Raw genomic sequence first — 22,697 nt, 5'->3', positions numbered from 1 at the left:
CACTAGATGGCAGCAGGTAGCTAATTTACGTGTCTGACTTTTTGGTGGTGTTCCGTGGGATTTTTCTAATTGTAAAATATGTGCCGCGACTACGAAAGGTTGGGAAACACTGCTGTAGCTAACAAGAACTGATCTATTATAAAGAACATTGTATTCTGTCAGAACACTTAAGGGTAATAAAAAGTACAATAACTTATAGCAATCAATCAAATTTGCTCTTTCTGTGGTCATAGGAGAAAATGTCAGATCTGCTTTTTGCACTAACCTATGAGTGCATTTGACCTGGCTTCTACAAAAAAGTAAAATAAAAATAGGAGAAAGCTGTATTTGTAGCGTAGTAATCATGCATGAACCTACTCTGACAGCCTCAATCTTCATGCATATGTTGTCATAACCTGTCCACAATGAATCGTGTATCAGCACTGAATTGTCACTCAGTTTTTCCTAAATATGTAATTGTTGTTTGTTTATGAAGATGCATAAATAAATTGTGATCTGACTGTGATATTTTTTTCTAGGTGTATATCATTAATGTTACCTGGTCAAATGGCTCCAGTGAAGTCATCTACAGGAGATACAGCAAGTTCTTTGACCTACAGGTAAGGTAACCTGCAGATTTAATGCTGATTAAACAATGTCATGATGTTGTCGCTCTATAATGAGTATTTTCAGAAAAAAAAATGAAAAGAAATTTACCTCATTAGCATGTCAGTTGTCTGTATTTTGTTTTCCCATTCCTTAGCGTTTGTTTTCCCCAAGTTTAGGGAAACTCGTGTAGATACAAATACTATACAAATACCATCTCCAAAAATACTTCCCTTATTTTAAATTTTTAGGCTGGCTTCAGTCAAAGCACATTGAGTATGCATTTCTGCTCCACAATAGGTCAGAATGAAACCTCATCATGAGCAACTATAAACAGAACAGGTATCATAATTTAAGTCTTTCCCGTCTTCTTCTGTTTAGTGACATCATTAAACTCTGGATCATATTCTTTCCTAGAAATCATGGTCACCAGATTGAATTGAGAGGGTATTGCTTATGTTTAGGCTAGTGATTTTTGCAAGTAGTTTGAGTGGTATTAGCACCCTAAACTGCTTGTAAAAAAATGGCTAACATTAGACTAAAAGGACTATTTGGTATTGAGAGGTGGGCAGGAGACAATGTTGATATTTGTTTTTTTGATGCCTGAACCATTGCCACCAGACACCACCAAATCCAGCAAGTGGGCAGCCATGGACACATGGACAGCTGTCCCTAGATACTGTTGGCTGCCCCAACTGAACCCTGTGACTGAAGCTGTCCCTGCCTGGGCAGAGTTACTGTCATGTGTTTAGCCAATCCAACATAAGGGGCAGCTAGGGATAGCCTTTGTTCAGCTAATACAGCAAACCTTGCTGCAATGGCCAAACAAAATGACATGAGCTCCATCCACATCGTCGGAGTCCTGCATTGCTTAGATGTAGACTTCTCTGGATCATGCATAGGCAATTATTAATTAAAAAATAATCATAAAACATGTTTTTTCACTGTAATATTTTTCCAGGGCTGGTACCTCTGTCTCATTCTTCTTTGGCAAACCAGAACACAGAGTACCTTTTATAGATAGGAAAGAAGGCACGCACTGCCCCATTACCTAGGAAGGTTCCAAACCAATTAAAGGGTCTGGTTTTATTGTTAGTGGGGGCCTCACACTTTGTTGTTTACTGTTATTTTGTTTTTATGTTATTTTGTTTTTATGTCTATTCGTTATTCGTTATTATGTCTATTTGTTTTTTGTTGTCTATTCAAGACTATGCAAATTTAACTCAACTTAGTATAAATCCAGCAGCAACCGAGACAACAGTTAAAAAAAAAACAAACAAACAGAGGTTCTAGCCTTTTTTATTGTTTAAAAGCAAAACCATTAAAATAAAATGCACTTTCTAGGTTTGCTGTGCCTTCCAAGCAAACGCATCTTAAATATATCCCGCAGTCCCCAGAGGAACATAATACAATGCAGATCAAACACAGCCAAAAAAAATATCACTTAGGCTACGTACACACGTCAGATGATTCTCATCAGTTAATTGCTTCAGGGCTGATATTGGACGAGAATCTGGCGTATGTACAGCGCTAGTCGTTGGTTGTTCATGGATCCATCCTGGCAGATCCAAAAACGATCATAATGAAAGTGAAGGGGAGAGAGCACAGTGGGGTTCCACTCCTTCATTCTCCCCATCTCCTCTCCATAGAGCAGAACAGTGCGGTATGTACAGCGCTCATTCATGCATCGTGCAGTCTTTGTGTCGTTGAAAAGGATCGTGAAAGATTTGCATGTGTATACCCAGCCTAACTGTGAACAACTGAGATTAATAGACTTCAATTGTCCTTGATTCTGAAGTGCTTATCAAAGGATATCAACAGTTATGTTGGTCATTGGACATTTTGTATTATTACCAAGAATGCAGAATTGCTTCTATAGGTGCCACCATGTTAATTTTTGGTGATACCATTCTGAGTGTGGACTGTCTGTCAATAATTGTCAATCACAGCACTGTGGCTAATCAGAACATAGTGATAGTATAGTAGTATGTAGATCTAGTGTAGTGATGTAGTGATTTAGCTCTGCTCTAAAATGTATTGGAGGGGAAACATTCACTTCAAGGAGGGACAACTGCACAGGGAACAAGTGTTCCTAATAAAACTTTCTGTCTGGTTCTAGAAAATCTATTTTGAACACTCAAACACTCACCACCTCTAGGATCCATGAATTAAAATATATCTAATATAGTAACCATATTAATATGTGTACTATAGTCAATTTTTATAAAATTTTGTGGACTACAGCATAAGCTTGTTTGTATAACTAACTAGGATCTATAAAGGCAGAGTTGCAAGATGTCAAATGTTCTATACCTTTATTTAGCAAATACTGTAGCAGGCCATTACGTACTTTTGTTCTGTGTAATAACGGCAATCTAGTGCACGTGTAAAATGAATCCAAGGTTGAAGATTGTTCTATACATGCCACAGTTGCAGTGTTTCCAGAATAGGATTATCAGCACTATGCTTCATTTTAGTTGTAATTTAATGTTCCTCTTGTAACAAATGTAAAAAAGAATAAATATATCCAGCTAACATCTAACTGTTTTTATGACTACCCATTAGTAATTAGGTGTAAGGTTTGATCTGAATATGTGTTTACTTGCATGTTCACATTATGCAAAATTATCTGTTACCTGTGAAGCTGTGATGCATTTTTCAATATGCACACATATTTTAGTGAGTGTATGTCTGGTTCTTTTCCTATAACGTATGGAGATTTTTGGCCTCATACTGCCACTAAATCAATCCTGTGGTCTGATCCCACAACATCCTGTGCTGTTAGTCACTGAGCTATAAATGTTCCATCACACTGTGGACTTTCCAGCCTTACTGTCACATAAACGTCCTCAGATGAGACGTGTGCAAAGTCAGTGCCCATATTTTCTACTATAATTGGATTTTTCTTTTTCCTCCCCAGTTACCACAGTATCCGATACATAGGTGATGTCAATGTTTATCTTTATATCCTGGAGAAATTAAATACAGGCCTAGATGTGATGTAAATTATTACAGTTTTATTATGCTTCCGTTTTATGGTTTAGGTGACCATTAGACAATTTAGCAAATATTTTCATTATTTACAGATCAGAACCTATTAGTGGCCGATCATTATTTTGTAAGAGTTGTAAAGGTACATTAAGTTACCTTGGAATGCATCTGTACCTTTTCATCTAGAGAATATTATTTAGTTGTAGAATCCTTAGTACATATGTACATGGTTTTTATACCACTAATTTTTACTTGTAAAAAGTGACTACAGGCCAACTGGGACTCTCCACCTAAAGCACGAAAGGAAAGCAGAATGGTCACCTAATGTTTCTCCTGGGAGTTCAATTTTATAATAGCAATTATAGCAATTTTCAGCTACCTACAATTGTGAAAGCCATTAGCTTTCCTTTCACTATTTAATAAACTTTGATGCATGTGCTTTTTGCCTCAGTCAGTAGCTACAATTGGGGGGAAAAAAATGCAGTAGGCATACATGAACTGCTAATCAATATTCTGACTTTGAAGGAACCAGGACCGGAAAAAAGGGGGGAATATGTCAGTTGCATATATCTTGTCAGTGCTGCAGCTGTTTGCTAAAAACTATAGTTTTATTATTTTTATTTTTTTTCCTTCATTCTGAAAATGCATCTAGTAACATCTCATATTGCCCCAAAATATTTCACTTGCTACTTGAAACAAAATAACAGGTTGAGGAATATAATAAAATATGTATCATTTTATGCAGAACTATTAATAAATGCATTAGCAGTTAAGCTACTCAAGCTACTGCTGGGAATATATATCACAGTAAAAGCAGCTCCCTCTGGTTGCAGCGAGATCTCATAGAGGAACATAGGAGATGCAAGCACCCGATCCCCTGCAAGACAAGGAGCAGAGAGAGAAGAAAGGGAATGAGCAAAGGGCCAGATCTGACAGCTCTGCTGGCTGGAGGTTGGGCACCCCTGGTATAAGCAAACAGGTCACAGTACCTGGTCAGGGCATATCAGGTCTTTTGGAGTATTCCTGGACTGCAATGGGTTGCACCTACCAGAAGCGGTAAAAGAAAGAATGACTGGTAAGCTGGTGACACTCATGGACCATTGATAAGGTGTTATAGCCATGTTATAGCGGAACTAAATGTAAAAAATGTAAGATTTGCAACCAGGCAGGACCTTTTCTTCAGAAGGGACAGATCATGTCCCTTCTAAGTAACAAACTAAGAGTTGGTTTTAGGAGAGAGGTTAGGTCCACAATAAAATAAATACCTAAGTTTAAAAACAAAAATTGTATTTAGAATGCATCTTGCCAGTTTAGAGACGTGCTGGCAGTATTGGTTTTCTGAACTTTCTGAATATTTTCTGGTTTAAAAAGATTTTCCAATAAACAATGAAATATGAATTTAGCCACCCCAGACAGGAAGTGTGTTTTTTTGAAGGGTCGCCAGGTGAAAGCAGATTACAAAATACCTAAATACAATTATTACAGGCACTTCTCAGATTTAGAGCATGTCTAAAAGTTAAAATGTAATCTTTCAATTTTTCAATATTTAGACATGGCAATCGTATCACTTTTTAGACTTTTTTTTTTTTTTTTACTTGATTTTCACCTGCTAGTTCCAATAACATATTACCTGTTCTAGGGTAACGATGCTCACTCAGTGTACTATAAATCTAGAAGAGTAACATTGTCCCCCTAGGTTGTGTGGACCGCTCATGCCTCCACCTATTCTACTCTCTATTACAAATGAAGCAGGGGTCTTTTAGTTGACAAAAGATAACTGTGGATACTTGAGTGTTATCAGATTTATTAGGTAATTGACATGGTTAGTGCCTTCTTGTTACAGCTGTCAGTGTGTTGCCTGCTTCTTTTCTTTTTTTTTCTCCCCAAGATACTATCATGGGTTATGATCCCCCTCCCATTACTGCAGTCCTGTCGCCATCATACAATGACCCTAAAATGTTTTTATTTTGCTATTTTAGCAGTGCCCCCAATAAGAACTCCCAGATATAAGGAACCACTGCTTTGCTTCATTTACATATGTGTAGAATTGAGCTTCCATTATTGAGCTTTTCAAACATATATGACTGATTTACTAAATCTCTTAGATTGTAGATTCTTCGGGGCAGGGTCCTCTCCTCTTCTGCTATATAAATCCTGTTTATTAATATTAAAAATAATATTAATATTATTAATAATAAATACACTAGTGGAGTTCACCTAGCAAATTTATATTTCACTTACCTAAGTAAATTAATCTTTGCAAAGTAATAATTCTCCTTGTTAAGTGAAGAGTTTAATTTCCTTTACTAAATCAGCTCCATAGTAAGGTGAAACATGAACACATATGACTTCACTTAAGCCATTGGTAGAATAAAACAAGAGATGTATAGACTTTTTTTTGGTGCTGACCATAATAAATAAGAGAAAAGATATAAATATAAAATATTATTTGAAGCATTTCTTCTTTATACTCATTGGTGGGCACTTTGAGCTCAGCAAAAATGTTGATCATTCTGACTTTTAACGTAACTCACAACCTAAGAAATAATTGCATTCCGCCTCAAGTAAAGCCTTAAAATGAAGAAGAGCAGACTACAGTCTGAAACTGAAAGGACTCCAGTGTCAGTGGTTACCTCCATGTATAGTTCACACAATCAGAAAAAAAAAAATATTTTATGTGGCAGGACCAGGAAACTCATACTGTTAAGACTTAATAGGTTGCCTGGCAGGTAACACCACTTCACTTCTCTTGCCAAACATTTTTTTTCAATTTGCAAAATTGGAAATGTTCTGTGTTTGTAGGTTTTCATTTTTAACAAAATTGTCTTTGTGATAGAGGTTAGAAAAATATCCCTTGGAGACAAGGAAAACATAAAAATGTAGCCTTTGTCTACTTTACTACTAATGCTATTGTTGCCACTTCTTTTATTGAAGAGATTTGTCTTCCTGTCATGGTAACCAGGGTCCTAGAAAGGAAATGTAGGTAAATCTCCCAAAAGGACCAACCCAAATAATGAACAGAACTGCTAAGTTAAAACAAAGGTTCATGAAGCTGGTGTAGGGTGAATAAAAGAATCAGTAATTTTAAACTGTTACATTTATAAATCAATCAATTACTGCCATTGAAACAAATGGACCTGGAAGATTCCAACCAGGGAATGTTTGAAGGAATGTCAGATTCCCTGTTTAATAAACAGAGCACTTAGAGTAGTTTGCTCTTACTTTTATATTTCATCAAGGTGTAATACATCCTTAGTAAAATGTCATCTTTTTTTAAGCCGTATTCTTGTTGAAATTATCTTGAGTCTGCATGAGGGAATATACAAAAGTAGGTTTTCTGAGCTTTTTTTTAGTGTTCACTGTTATTGGATGCAGATCATCTCTCATATAAGTATCCTGGATGAAATTCAAAAAAGAAAATGGACCCTACAGTCTTTTGTATTAGATGTTTAAAGGGAAGTCACTTGGCGTATTGATCATTAAGTAACATGGTTTGAATTCGTTACTGTCCCTTGAGTACCCAGCGGTAATAAACACAATGTTGTCAGGTCTTTATGTTCGTAAAATCTCTTAACTAGACAATTAAAGCTGTATAATAAATATACAAAAGTGGTTCTGCAAAGATGTCACAGCACCTATTTTGTAGAATCTTCACAAAACCCTTTACGCTCCCTAGAGGTAACCCCGAGTGTGACTCAGGGTAGAAAAAAGTTGCTAAAAGCAGTAACCCCGAGTCCCCGAGGAGGTAATAGTAAAAAGAGCCTTACCTGATCTGCCGGGGTCCCGCCTCGTCCATCGCCGCAATCTCCGTCTTCTTCTCTTTTCTCCTGGCCGGCTTCTGCATCCGATGAGTCACCAGGGAGTTCCCAGTGACGTCGGTGCGTGTGTACGTTGCCAGCGGGGCGGGAAATTCAAAATCCATTTGTATTGCATTCAATATAAAATAACTGTATTGAATGTAATACATTGGATTTATATGTGTAAAAGCAATACATTGTTTTCAAGAACATTTATTTTACAGTATATATATTAGTATGAGTATTATGTATTTTTAAAAAAAAAAAATTTTTTAAATATATAGATTTTTTAATTTATTCAATTTATTATGTTTACATGATTTTGTGTTTCAAACTTTAATATACTCATACTATTATATTATACTGTAAAATAAATTTTCATGAAAAACAATGTACCGCTTTTAGACATATAAAACTGGAAAGAAATGAACTGCTAGGTAGGTTAAAAGGCCCTTAATACCCAACACACTTACCATTATGCCCTATGTCTGCCCCCTCCTAAATTCTGTGTACATGGAAGCACTGCTCACAGTGGTCTTCCCCTCAATAGTTTACATTTTTGTCATTGTTTAGATATGAAGATAGGTCAGATGGATTTTATGTACTGTAGATATGTAAAAAATGTTCATACATATAGCACACATATCCAGTATATTACCTAGTGTAGAGATTTCTAACTTGTAATCTGCTGAGCCCAGCTGGCTCTTCTTAACCTAGTGATGGATAGCAATTAAAATCACAGTAATTGACTACTTGTTACAGGAAGTTTGCAATTGTAGGATTAAATGATGGGGGAAAGCACAGGACATGTTCCAGACCAGTGAGGCTACTATTTCCTTTTTTTTTGTTTTACTAGAGTTACTGACATGGTATATTAACTCCTTTTTCTTCTTTCTTTGCAAGTGTTCCTGGTTGCAGTTTCCTGAGCTAAGACATGTTTCAGTGATACATTATGATATCTATTTTTGTAATGCATTACTACATAAAGTTAGGACATTTAGAGCCAAAAGAGCACAAAGATGCCCTGAAAGTTCAGTAAGTTGTAGAAATTATGTATTTAGTTTTCTGTTTTATTATTTAGTGCTGACAGAACAAGGACAAATAAATGATGGCTGTGCATTACTGCACTTTAGATTGTTTCTTGGTATATGTATTAGTAGACAGAATCATGTGTGTGTACTGATACTAAAAAATGGAAATACACCTAATAGAAAGTTTGGGGATTTTTAGAAAGTTAGATTAGACTTTGATCCAAAAAGTGTATACAGACAGGTGGCATACAAATGGCACTTAGGGGCTTATTTATAGAGTGCTGACGAAGGAAATGTGCATGGGGAATCAGTGGAATGTGGGGGTAGGAGTAAAAAAAAAAAGAAAATGTCCTATAAATAAAAATAGCTAAATATATATTATCGTAATTTTTAAGTATAAATAACTGAATATTGTAATTGTTTTTCTTGTCCCTGGTTTTCCAGTAGTGGTACATTCTTTCTTGTGATCTAATTGGCATTGCTAGATAGCAAATTTGTTGGTGCTAGGCATAGGGTAAGAGACTGGGTACAGAACACCATTGCTGGATATTTGAAATGCAGGTAGCTTTATGCCACCCATTCTGTTCTTGCATAAGTAGGGATAAACAAAAAAAAGAGCAGTTAGGTGACATTGATAAACAGTGAAGGCGCCATAGTTTCACGGTAGAGGGCGGAGCAGCCGCAAATAATCTGCAGTGGCCTTCATCCCAATAATACCAGGCACGTATTGGTCTGCGTGTAGAATGGTCCCCTGTACTCACAAGCTCCTCCATATATTGAATATCGTTTACCCTGGTCAACCATTGCTGCACAGTAGGCGGAGCAGTTTGTCTCCACAACGGCGGGATGCAGGCCTTGGCCGGATTCAACAAATTGTGCTCCTAAAACACATCTTGCTGACCTAAACTGAAAGTTCAGTGTTGCTTTTAACAGTCTGGAACGAACACTCACATTAGGATTTATGCACAAAATAAAGTTAACTATATCAGTTAAAGGAAAGTCTGGCAAGAAACTGGAATTCCTTGTTAAGAGCCTTTCTTCTAGTTTCATGTGGATTACATTATTTTATTGAAGCCCTACTGTACATTCTCTCTGAAGACATCTGTTTTCATCATAGCTTTCTGTATTTTAAAATCTTCTACAAGTAAGGGCTGTTGTGCAAGATGTTTTGGTAAAGCCTCCCTTTGCTGATCATAGTCCCACAAAAATCAGTTGTGAAATTCATGTTAAAATTTGATACTGTTCCAGAAAATCGCCTTGTTTACTAATTTTCTCCTTTATTCTTCATATTCTGTGACTGCATTGAGAACCGTATGTATCCTGTTTTGAACATATATCATGCATAAAGTGCTTCTTTATGTGGGGGGGGGTCACATTTATAAAACTGGACATGTCTTTCATACGTATTTGTAAAGGGGAATGATATTTTTTTTACTGAAATTTAAAAACTCAAGATGTTTATATAAACTTTCCCCCCTCCTATTGTCTGATTTCCCCCCCCCCCCCCCCCCCACTTTGGATTGTATGCTCCCTTGGGCAGGGTCCTCTCGTTTCCTGTACCATGGTCTGTATCTGTCATTTGCAACCCCTATTTAATGCACAGTGCTGTAAAATATGTTGGTGCTATAAAAATATTGTTTATTTTTATTAATAATATTAATTTAGACTATGGTATGTAAACTTTGAACAACATGTTGCTATTTAAATGATCACATTATTTTTGATCACTAGTACTTTTAAAAGTGATTTTATGAATGAAAGCAACGTACCACCACAGAATTTGATAAACCAGCAATTGACTTCAGTTTTTTATGTAAAGAAATATGTTTAATACATAGAAATTACATATGTAATCAAATGCAAAAAATGCAGTAACATCATTAAACAATCTGGTAGAAAGTAATGAGATTAAGACGTTTAATTGGATCTGTAAAGGTTTTCATTTATCCATGCCATTGGGCCTGATTTATTAAAGTGGAACTACTTTGTGATGTCCCATCAGGCAGGTTTTATTTGCAGTAAGAGACAGGTGATGTCCTTTCTGCATTAACTTTTCTTACCTGCCTGATTATCGCCCAGCTGTCAAGTTTTGTTAAGCTATGCATGTGTAGCTCAGCGGTATTCCAGCTTTTCTTGTAATGTTTTGGGAATTCGCCTGTGTGGGAGTTGTGTCATCCCAACTTTGCCAGTCAAATGGCCAAAGGGTATTGTGGGTTTAGTTCAGCTTCAAAGCTCTTCAAAGTTGATGATGATAGACTACCATGGGAGAACCTGGGTGATTCAGAAAAGCTTGAATGGATTTCTATTTAGTGAATGTTTACAATCCTGAATTAGATCAATTTCAGGTTTTCTGAATCACCTAGGTTCACCTATGATAATCTATCTTTTCTTTTTAATAAAGAGCTATATTAATTAGGTCCATTGTATAGCTAGTTGTAGTCACATTCAGCTGAAGTTTTTCCAGTCAATGTATGTATTTATGGTTGACCAATGAATTTTGCTTTTGGGCTCTTATAATAAAATATATAAGCCATTATTGCAATATATGGCATTCTACATAAATGTTCAAGACCTTTGAGGTTATGTAATCTGGATTTGTTGCATCAGATCTGAAGTAAAAGGAAGCCTAGTCAGTCTTCTTTGGAATCAGGACTTGCTGACGTAGACTGTATTTCCCATTTCCGCTCACTAATACTTTATCAAATGGAACCTTACCAGTAAATTCTCTTAATTTAGGATATGCTTACACTGATATTTGTCTTTATTTCTTTATGATTTTTTCCTTCCTAGTACTCCCTTTGGTTCTGTTTTGTGGTTTTATTTTTTGGGTTGTCATCAGAAGACCAGCTGTTCTTCAGTGAAGTGGGATTTCTCATTTCTGTGTCTTGCAGAATGTGGTCCACCCACTCCTAATGCAAAACAACTGCTGTGGTGAAAATACGGGGCCTTTAAATAAAAAAAAATTCTTCAGCACTCTGCAGCTGCTTAGTGTTTGTACATTGGCTGAGCCTGGTGTCCCTTCTGGTAAAACATTGCAACTCTGATGTGGCAAAAACGTTTTGTTTAAGGAATGGGTGTTAGGCATTCATGACTCCACTGTTTGGGTAATCTGGGATTTTTTTATTAGCGCAAATTATCTCTGAGATTTTCGGTGTATTCTATTAATATCTCAAGTCTTTTTTTCTCTTAGGGTTTAAAATGTGTAATTTGAGTAAAGTTTTATTCTTCCATTTGTTACCTTTAGTGAAAGAGGCTTAACCTGAAGCTGTATGGCTTGACCACTACCCCTAACACCTCAGCTCCCATGTTAAAAAGCTTATATACATCTTAATGGCTTAAAAAGCCATTGTGGTCCATTAAAGTAATGTGGTCCATTAAAGTAATTATAGGTACAACTAGCCTAGGTTTAATCAGCCCTGCACAGTAGTAGCACAGAGACTGGAAGAGGTAGAGTCAGCATTCTAAGCCTGTTAGGATCACTGCTATTTTGACACTGAACATATTTAAATGTAGGAAGACAACATCATCAGCTGTTTTAGTAAAATCTAATTAAAAAGCTGTTGTAAGTGCTGGACCAAGTTTGTTTTGGGAGATTAAAGGCCTGGTTACTGTCTGATAGGGTTGTCTGTGTCACAAGTTTCTTAAGTTATAAAATATAATTATGAAATATAAATCAGTTCCCTTAAGTATTTTAATTGTGTGTTAAAAGTTATATTTAACTTACAGTGTATATGAAGCCAAAGTTTTTGTTTAGTTTTGTGTAGAGTAGGAAAGTAAAAATAAAATGAGTTATCCCCAGAGCAGTGCAGAGTAGGAGAAATTTCCCCAATGGGACTTAAATACCAAAATAAAAAAATCACAGGTGTTCTAACAATTGTATACTCTATACATAATGGTTTTGACTTAAGATGTAATTTAGGAGATACAGTAGTTAGACAAAGGTAATTTTACTTAAATGTTATTATTCCTTTCCAGATGCAATTATTGGACAAGTTTCCAGTGGAAGGAGGTCAAAAAGATCCAAAGCAGAGAATCATTCCATTCTTACCTGGTATGTGTTTTTAACATATAATTCCAAATTCTGTTTGAGCATGTTGGTTTGAGAATAATAAAACATAAGTGATCTCTCAAGGCAAGGACAAAAGAAACACCTGGACATGGCACTGCTTAGGAATGCTGCCAGTGTGTGTATTGCATTAAAATGAGAATGTGTTTGTTGCCAACAGCTTTGGTTCTCTGCTTCTATTTAAATAATCAACATTTAGAATTCATTCAGTTTTGCAGTGGGAGCAGACAGGTTTAAGGTAATAGTGATGGTACTAATAAAAAAAAAAATGGGATGGTATATTCTTGAAATACATACTGATGTATATGTAGATGTGAAAGTCAAAAACAGATACACAACAGCAAATCTATACTTTACTTACTATATTAGTTGTGTTTTCCTAGAATAAGGCCTGTTTTTATTAAATTTTTTGTAAAATAATTTTCTAATTAAGTGTAATAATAATTTAAAATTGGTCAGTCTGCAGAGGAACAGAGACAGAACTGAAAGAAGATGGATTTGATATTTGTGTTGTATTTCTGTTTCCTGATAATAAAGCCTGCCTGCTAGCATATGTCTGTTTCCAATAAAGCAAATATTATAAACAGGAATAGCCTGGTGGGCAAAAAGAAATATAATGTTATTATGATTTACTGTATCTCTCTTCAATTAGTTGCTGTTAGGGCAGAGCTTTGACAGAATTTCAAGTTATCTGCTCAGCATGAATTAGATGATTGTCTGTAAGATATGTGATTCATTGACTGAGTGGATTATAATGCAGTTCCTTCAGCATTTGTCTTCCGGCAGGGTTTTTCAATAGGAAAGCACTCATTTTTGTGCATCTCAATACTTTCCTGCTGCATCCATAAAGTGGAGAATTTTTTTAAGCCGCACCCTGATTTGCAAGCCCTTTAACATCTATACGATCACATATATTTGGAAAGCCCTGCCCAGGTTTTTTCAAGGTCTGACACTTTTGAGGTTTTTGAAACTGAACCAAAATGTAAGCATGAATTGGAAGTCTGATTTTTTTTTTTTGGCTAAGCATGTAAGAGAAGTTTAGCAAATGACATGCAGTGCTATGCAGCACTTTTGCAGTACAGAGCATTTTTTAGTTTCCAGTTAAGACGACTAGTAAAGTAGCATTTGGAAAATGTGAATGCATATATGCAGGACAAAGGCTAATAAAAAATTTTTTTTAAAGGCAGACAAACAAACATTACCAAAACAAAAAAGATTTAAAGTGGACTTTATGCTGCACTTTTTAAATGTTAGGCTCACTTTAAGGAGCATCTTGTTGTATATTTTGTGCTCATAGACACTAATGAGGAATTTGTTCATACGTGTGTCATACTATGTCACATCTTAGTGTATGTATAGACAGAACACTAAAGTTGTTAAGGGGGTCACAGGGGGACCTGTAGGAATGTCCCATATATCTATAATAAAGTATGCGTACAGTCAGAATAACATAATAATCTAAAGTGTTAAAGTGTAGAGAGTTCACTCTGGATCTCTTAAGTTTGGTGACTGAAACATATTAGGGCCTTTGCAATTAACTTGTCTGCAATGCAAATTTAAAAAAATTTCTTTTTATAAAAATTCCCACTGGCAAAAGAACATTTTGTGAAAATCACCAGCACATCCCCACTGATTACCCTTACAATCAAGGCAGGAAATGATGGAGAATTTTACTGTTATCACCAAACTGGTGAACAGGGCATGGGCCCCACCAAAAATGTTTCTATGGGGTCCAGAGATTTCTAAACAAGACCCTAAAATGGGGACATCTGTTTTGATGAGAACAGTTTCTCTATTTTTTTCTCGAGATTTCCTTGCTACTGTTCCTATGGGTCCCCAATAAAACACACCGCAAAAAATTGGAACGGAGAGGAATTTCAGGAAAAAAAAATTATAGCAGTGTGCTGTATCAATAGTTGCTCATTCAATAGTTGGAAAACATGAGGGTGACAAAGACACCAAAGCAACATTAAATTTATACTACGGAATTGACGTTCTGGCTTTTATTTTACTGACACCATACTACACTAATGTTAAGCTTTCTGTGCATTTTATGAGCTGACGGATTGGGCCTGATTTTAATAAAGCTCTTCAGAACTGGAAAGGATGGACTATCATCAGTGAACTTAGTGATCCGATCCAGCAAACATGAAATGGATCTGGTCCATGGTTAAAAACCTTTGCCAACTAAGAGAAAGTTTGTAGGAAATTCATCTCAGGTTTTTCTGTATCACTCTGATGAGTTTCTGATGATTGTCTATCTTCTCCAGCCTTGAAGAAATTTACCAAATCAGGCCTATAATGTTGTGTAGTTGCTCATAACCCTCTGACATTTTCCTTAACAAATGGATTCCAGAGCAAAAACAAGTACATATATATTAAAATATTATCTGTGATTTATTTTTTCAAAATGCAAACACTAACTTACATTTGATTTCATTGGGGATTTGGGATGTTGGTGATAGTTTTAGTGATGGTTTTAAGAGACAGAAGACAACAGCTAGGCAAGTTTGGGTGGGCAAGATGGGTTTTAAGTGATCTAATACATGTGTAGGTAGGAGCAAGCCGAATAGGACGAGGAAAACCAATGCAGAGCGTAGGGGCAGCCCTAGAAAAGTCTTTAAGCTGTGCATGTGATGCGGTTATAAGTGAGGAAGTCATTAGTAGGTCCATGGAGGAGTAAAGGGAGCGGCTAGGGGAGTATTTTTCCATCAGGTCAGAAAGGTAAGTGGCACAGGAGCAGTGGAGGGATTTGAAGGCAAAGCACAGGAGCTTGAATTAGATTCTAAGGTGAAATGGAAGCCAATGAAGAGAACCAATGAGGAGTGGTGGAAAGGATGGATAAGTGTGGCTGTCGCATTCATAATAGATGGTAGAGGAGAGAGTTAGGTTTAAAGGTATACCAGAGAGGAGGATGTTACGGTAATCCGGGCGAGAGATAAGAGTGTGTACAAGAGTTTGGTAGTCTCTGGGGACATATAGGGGCGTATTTTGGAGATATTGTGCAGGTAAAAATGTCAGAACCTGGGAATGTTTTGAATGTCGGGGTGAAGTAGAGGGCAGAATCGAAGGGGATGCCAAGACAATGTGCCTGTGAGGAGGGACCAATACCAGTGTTATTAACTGTTACATATATGTCGGGGAAATATGGAGTGTGTGTGTTTGTGTTTGTGTGTGTGTGTGTGTGGGGGGGGGTGCAGTGTTCTCCCCAGAGATTTTTTTTCAACCGGGTGATGGGAAGCTGTCGCCGGGTGGTCACACAAAGTGGGTGTGGCAGGACGGGGCAAACTTGGTGCTCCCAGTTGTTTGGTGTCCTTGGTTTCTACCTTTCCCCTATACTTTGTTCCAACTTTATAATGCATGTCCCATTAGTATGTCCAGTTGTTTCTCTTTTTTATATACCCTAACTGTCCATGCTTGTGTATTGTGACCCAACTTCCTAGTGTTCTATGTTTCAAGGGCTTACTGTAATAGTGTCAATAGAGGAATTATAGTTGAAAGAAATTTGAAAGGAGCAGTCAGATAGGTAGAAAGAAAACCAAGAGAAAGCGGTGTCACTGATACCAGTGGAGTTCATGATTTAGATTAGAAGGGGGTGATCAACAGTGTCAAAAGCAGAGGAAAGATCTAGGAGAAAGAGCAGGGAAAAGTTGCCTTGAGACATAGCTCTGATGATGTCATTGGCCACTTTAGTAGGGGCTGTTTTGGTGGAATGGGCAGCTCAAAAGCCAAACTGGAGTGGGGTCTATTAGTGAGTTGGTGTTCAGATAGCCAGTGAGTCTTTTTAGAGAAGGCTCTCAAGAAGAGGCGTATGGCAGAATGGAGATAGGACAGTAACTAGAAAGTAGGGAGGGGTCCAGTGAGGGTTTCCTTTGGATAGGGAGAATAATGGCATGTTTGAACGCTAAGGGAAAGATACCAGTAGAAAGGTAGGGGTTTATTAGTTTGGTTAGATGGAAATTGGGTCAAGCAGACAGGTAGTAGATGGAGACGAAGAAGAGAGAAGACTTCATCCACCGTAACAGGGCTAAGCGAGGTCAGTGATGATTTACAGTTGGAGGGGTGGATATGGTTGGAGTGGCATTGTGAGCGGAGACATCAAGTCTAGTTTTGACAGTTTTATCTTTAAAGTAGGTGGCTATGTCTTGGGCAGAGAAGGTAGTTGTAGGGGCAGCAGATGTGGGCCTTAGGAGGGTGTCAGTTGTGGAGATTAGGCTGCATGGGTTGGAAGTCAGCTGAGAAATGTTTTTGCTTGGCGTGAGTGCTGTGTTAAGGTGTTGTAGTCTTTGTCGTCCATGCAGAAGCATGAAGCAGAAGGTGGCAGGGGCAACTTTATCCAGAGCCAAAGAAAGAGTTGTGTTGAACTGAGTGGCAGCTTGATCTGGAGATGTTATTTTAGAGGGAGTGGAGGTTAGCAACGTAAGACAGTTTGAGAATAGGTTGTGGTCAAGGTTACAGATATCTCTTTGCCATTGACCTGGTCTGAGAAGTGGCAATTGCGGGGCAAGTTGTGGACAATCAATACAACCTCTGAAGTTATATTATCTACTTCATATACATAGGGCCATTACTGCATTTATCTTGAATATACTTATGTCAATATCCATCATGCTTTGAACAAGTTTGGCATAATCACTTTTGACTGTTGGACATCTGCAGAAAACTTCTGTAAATGATTAGGGCCAAAATACCCTGTCAGCAGTTTTGGGATTCTGCAAAATCTGAGACGGCAAAAAAAGGCTCCAGAAATAAAGCAGCCTGCTTGTTTTTGTGCCAGATGTATTTATTTCAGTGTGTACATGTGTTTACTCAAAAGTGGTCTGTATTGATTGTTACATTTGCTTGCAGCCTATATTATTTCTTGCAGTCATATGCCGGGCTTGATTTTTTTTTCATTGAAACCCATAGGCACACAAATCATGTAAAAATATGTTATGATCAATGATTTTTCACAAAACATTTTTTGGTTTTACAGCTGTGGTGTTCACAGATATCATTACTGTTTTTTTTCCATTGGACAGTAATACCTGCTGCTAGTACATATCACAGAATTATCTGTTGAAAATAAAACTAATCAGGCAATCACTGAACTAAAGGGGTGCCCTTCTATCGTTCTCCTCCCTCCCTTCTCCATAGAACAGAACGACAGTGTATGTTCAACTCTCGTTCAGTCTTTTGTCATTCGTGAAAGATCCTTTTTCACAGCAATTATTGAACGTGTGTAGGAAGCCTTAAACTAAGGCAATCTCTGGGGCAGAAATTGAGTACAACCCCTTATTTACCTCTATTCTTTATAAGCAGTCCCACAGATAAATATTTTGGGTAAATAAATCTATGTTAGCCAAAATGTTATAGGAGTGAGTTGAATCAGATGTTGGGTTGTTATTGCTCTGTGTTTCTCTTTTAGTGATAAACTATATGTGAATGGAAATAAAGATTGACAAACAAAATGGATGTCTTCATAGAGGACTGTGGGAAAAATAAATATAAGGAATAAATATAGGAATAGTTTGTAGTAGCAGAAGGAAAATAACCATTATTGCTGGTCCTGTGAGTATCCGTACTACTGCTGTTAATACAGCTGTTGTGTCGTTTTTCTCTGAACAATGAAGATTCTGATGTTCGTTGATTACATCATTCATTTTGGATGGCTTTCATTTCTCAGCCTCACCCCTGGCACTGCCACAACAAGAAGTGACTGCCTGGCCTATGAACGATGATTTATTCCCTAATAAGACATACAGTACTTGCCTTACTTTTCCCATGTCTCATTCCCACGTCCTAAAGGCACTTTTCAGTTCAGAAGCCAAATAAAATGAAACATTGGTTAGTGCAGTCTGTTTTAGTAGTTCAATGGAAATAAAGCAGCCTCCTGGGTTCTCTCTTTGCCTTACTTAAAGGAAATGCCAAAAGTAGCAGTATATTAAGATAATGGTACCAGGTTGTTAACATTTTGATAAGAACTAACAGTAAGCAGGTAGATGGTTATCTACTCTCACTAAGCATCATGTCTGGCAACTGAAATTAACCTTAGTAAATCTTTTTTTTTATTAAGGCATGTTTGCTAAGTAGTGTTAGTATTTTAAAAGGACTCGGCAAAGGTCTCCATATGTTTCCTCTGTTATCCAGGGTAATAAAAAAATGGCCAAATAAATACACAAATTTAGGAAAATGCAGTCACAAAAAAGGTTCAAACAATAGGTATAAAATGCACTATTGCAGTGTTTCAATATTTCTCACTAAATTAGTGACTGTAAAAGGACGTTTTTAAGTAATGAGGAATTTCCGATCATCACACATTGGGCTTGAATAACTAAAGCTCTCAAGCCAACATGGAGGAATTATATGTACATCCCATGATTCAATAGCTTGTAGAACTACCTTATCAGTAATTACATTGTGATCGTTTTCAATATGACTATCGGTCTCTCTTGATGTTGTGGAAACATTTTGGCTCATTCTTCTTTATACTATTGAGGTTTACGGGCATTCATTTATGCACAGCTCTTTTAAGGTTTCGATCAGGAGGAGGTCTGGGCTTTAACTGGATCATTTCAAAACCTGGATTTTCTTTTTTAACCATTTTGATGTAAATTGGCTGGTTTGCTTGGAATTAATATGATGTTGCATGACCCAGCTTTGGACAAGTTTTAGCTGATGGCCCAGATGGCACAGCCTCACATTTAACATGAGAAGTTCATGGTTGACTCAATGACTTGCCAGGTGCTCGGGTCAAAACAAGACCAAATCAAGACCCCTCCACTGCCAAGCCTATGTAAGCAGCTATATTTATTGTGTTTGTTTTTTTTTCAAATGTGGTGATGTGCATTATGTTTAGGAATATCCACTTTGGTCTTGTCTGTTCAAAGAAAATTGTTCCAGAAGTCTTGTGGTTTGTTCAGATGTCTCTTTGTACACCTAAACCATGTTGCCATAATCTTATTAGGGAGAAGAGGCTTTTTCCTGGCAATCCTTCCATACAAGTCAAGCAAGCCAGTCTTTTTCTGATGGTAGCACCATGAATCTTAACATGCTAACTGTGGTTTGAAGAGTCTGAGATGTACCTCTTGGGTTTTTCCTTTGCAATTTCTCTAAGCACTGCTCGGTCTGACCTTTAATGACGTGTCCACTCCTGGAATGATTGGCAATCGCATTAGATAAGCAGCACCTGGTTGTTATCCTGTTACCCTCTTTACACATGACTTTTTATTTTTTTTTTTAGGCAAATATAACTATGGATCTTTCTTTCTCTTTTACTTCAAAATCTTTAGCTATATTAACAAGTTAAGGTTTTTAGGACTTGAATTACAACATAACCCCTCCCTCCAAAAAATTATCACAGTGGTTTTTGGGTGGTGTTTTCCTGTCCCTCTAAAATATGTCTTTTCCTATTAATATGTGTGGCTCCAATGGGCATAATTTAAAATGACTCACATTTTTGCCTAAATATTCTGTGAATGCTGAAAGGTTGGATTTAAAGAATGAGACACTAGAGTTCTTGCCTGCTGTCTTGAAGACTTGCATGCCACAAAATACCAAACAAGTTTATAAAAAATTAGATGTCATAGAACTTAAATTTCTTTAAAGAAATTGAGTTTTTGCTGCCATTGTAATTAATTTACTACCCATGCACAATTTGTTTTTGCGGGTCATTTTATTACTCTCTTTATTTTTAATTTCTTCACACACCAATTCTAACACAAGATGTTATTGGTCGCATGCATTGAGAAGAGAGAGAGCTGAGCTTGTCTGGTGCCAAGGAAACTGAATGATCAGAACAGTGTTCCTTTTGTATCACAGGACAAATGGCATTTCATCTCCGAAAACTAGGCTTTTTTGCAGTAAACTATTGACTTTAATTTTTTTTAACAAACTAGCCACCATATAGAATACAAAAGAGCCAGAGGAATGATGTTTTAGGCTATGGTCTGTTTTATATTATGTGTTTTGTTGCAACCTCTGATAATAGACAGTTTTTAAGCTAACATCTTTTAGAATTTATTACTAAATCCGATTTAATTTCAAAGTATCTCTGTTTGTGAAACAAAATTTCACCATGAAAAAAAAACTGCTACTTTAAATTGATATTTGACCCATGAAAGGGATTTTTCTCACCTAGCAACTCCTGTTAATTGAAGCAGTGACATATCTGTTCTTGTTAGGATCTTTAGATAATGTTTACTGTGCCTCAGAATTGTTTTTTCTTTCTGAATAAGCAGGACAAGGCCTACAACTAGGAAGTAGCTGAAGTCTGTAAACACATTTGCCTACTCTGTTTTAGCCCTTCACAAATAGTGTACTTCCAGTAAATGTTTTTTTTTCCCCTGGTTCACATATTCAAAGGTACTGTATAATATGCTAAAGCAGATAAGTAGGCAACTGGGGTAAAAACAAATGCTTAGCAGTATTATTTTTTTTTTAATGTAGATGCAGCGTAAGCAAATTCCTTCATACACATAACCCCAAGTGAAATCTGCTATTAAATAGTTAAAATATACAATGAGTAACCCATTGTCCACTGTCCAGAAAAGCTATGAGCTCATTGTTGTCCTGACCTTGGGGTGTTCCAGTAGTGTGTAGATTGATGACATTGTTTGCCTTTGTAATAGGAGTGGAGGTGAAGTTAGGACAAAGCCGTTCCCAGCCACCCGAACATGTATGGAAAACATCATCTTGTTATAGAACAGCTTTCACGGCTTAAAATTAATCAAACTCACTAACTCGATCATCTGTTTGTTGAGAGGTGTGATAAAATACAGAACTGTCTTTTAAAATCCTGTATGCATAAATGCTTTAAAAAGAGATTTTATTTATCAGCCAGCCTGACTGAATAGATAAGTTAGATAAGTTATGTATAACATGTGTGTCCGAACCTGCATGATCCCTGCAGATGGTGAAGAGGAAAAAAAGCCAGCGAATTGTTTAGGGTAATCTAGAGATCTGTGAAGTCAGTGTGATACTGTGTGATACTGTGTGATACTCTCAACGTTGTAATGACATCTCTGGGAGTAATTTGATTTTAATACACTCCCTATTTCTATAACTAAACTTTGCAAACTTTTTATATTGTGTCAGTGTTGCTATAATTAATATTTATTACTGTTATAATGCTGTTAACTTTAGTCTTGAAACCTTAACTAAATGTTTTCTGCATCAAAACTTTAAAATGCTCTGTTTAGATTTTGGGGCACAGCCAACCGTGTCTGAGTATCTGTTCACCTTGGTATTTTTGTTGGGTATACATCTCATACAAATTCTGGATTTTTTGCAAAAGAAGTTTTTTTTGTGATTGTCTGGGGTGCAAATCTAGTGTAAGTACAGCTGTGTCCTCCCACCCATGATTTTTAGCAGTCTGCCATGCAGGGTTACTATAACAGACTGCTAACGACCAATATTGTTTATTATTGGGGAGCACTTAGTTGGGCACCTCCTCTTCAAAAAGTAGGACAGCTATGTCTGTACAGTTCTCATTCATTCCTAAAGTAACTGAAAACAATCCACAAAAATATTTTCCAGCAACAGTTATTGACTGTCTGAATGAAGCACTAAATTGTTTATCAGAAGCATGTCATGCTGGAAGTCTGATCCTAGGAAAGATGAAATAAGTGAACCAAAGCTGTACTTGATAATGAGAATATATAGAAAACCAGCATCTGGGCAAGAATTTCTTTAGAGTATAATATAAATAAACCCAATGCAGGAAGGAATAACTTACAGGATCTGACTCAGGTCTGCTGCTTAAAATAAATAAATTTGTCAGTTGTGCTTGCACAGATGGAAGTTGAAAAATGCAGACTAATGTGCAGGTTTTATCTTTCATTTGATGGTAGTAGATTGTTTGTAAGGGAATCTTTTAAAGTTAAATATTCAGTAACATACATATTTACACCTTCATTTGAAACAAAATACACATGGTAATGTATAAATTAGCCTGTGTTCTGGTAATCTGTAAATGTACTGATGTTCTGCATGTAAAATTTAACATAAAATGTGTAACAAAACATTCATTGGTAGACCATACATGAAGGGTAAAAAAAAATAAAAGACCTGCTCTCACTAGGACAGTCTTTGCAATGCATTATACCTGAGTTAAGGCTCACCATACATTTGAATTGATTGCTAAATGCACAAAAGTAAAAATAAAAAGTACAAAAGCTTAGACCAGATTTTCTCAACTTTTTTATTCCAAAGGTACTCAACATAAATTTTAGGTATTGGAGAACCCTT

General features: G+C 36.6%; 1 protein-coding gene across 3 annotated transcripts in view; it reads left to right on the top strand.

Annotated features, from left to right (window-relative positions):
• The window catches only part of SH3PXD2B (SH3 and PX domains 2B), a 75,347-nt gene that overhangs the window by 22,115 nt on the left and 30,535 nt on the right, over positions 1-22,697 (top strand). For 2 of the 3 annotated variants that reach the window (XM_072400951.1, XM_072400952.1), the window contains exons 2-3: positions 519-599; positions 12,380-12,455. In XM_072400951.1, the coding sequence (XP_072257052.1) occupies positions 519-599; positions 12,380-12,455 (157 nt within the window). Of the gene's footprint in view, positions 1-518; positions 600-9,685; positions 9,716-12,379; positions 12,456-22,697 lie in introns of those variants that run through there. The other variant, XM_072400955.1, reaches the window with a different exon arrangement.

Source organism: Pyxicephalus adspersus, chromosome 2 (assembly GCF_032062135.1).
Source record: "Pyxicephalus adspersus chromosome 2, UCB_Pads_2.0, whole genome shotgun sequence".
Taxonomy (NCBI): Eukaryota; Metazoa; Chordata; class Amphibia; order Anura; family Pyxicephalidae; genus Pyxicephalus; species Pyxicephalus adspersus.
This window is presented reverse-complemented; position numbering and strand designations above follow the sequence as displayed.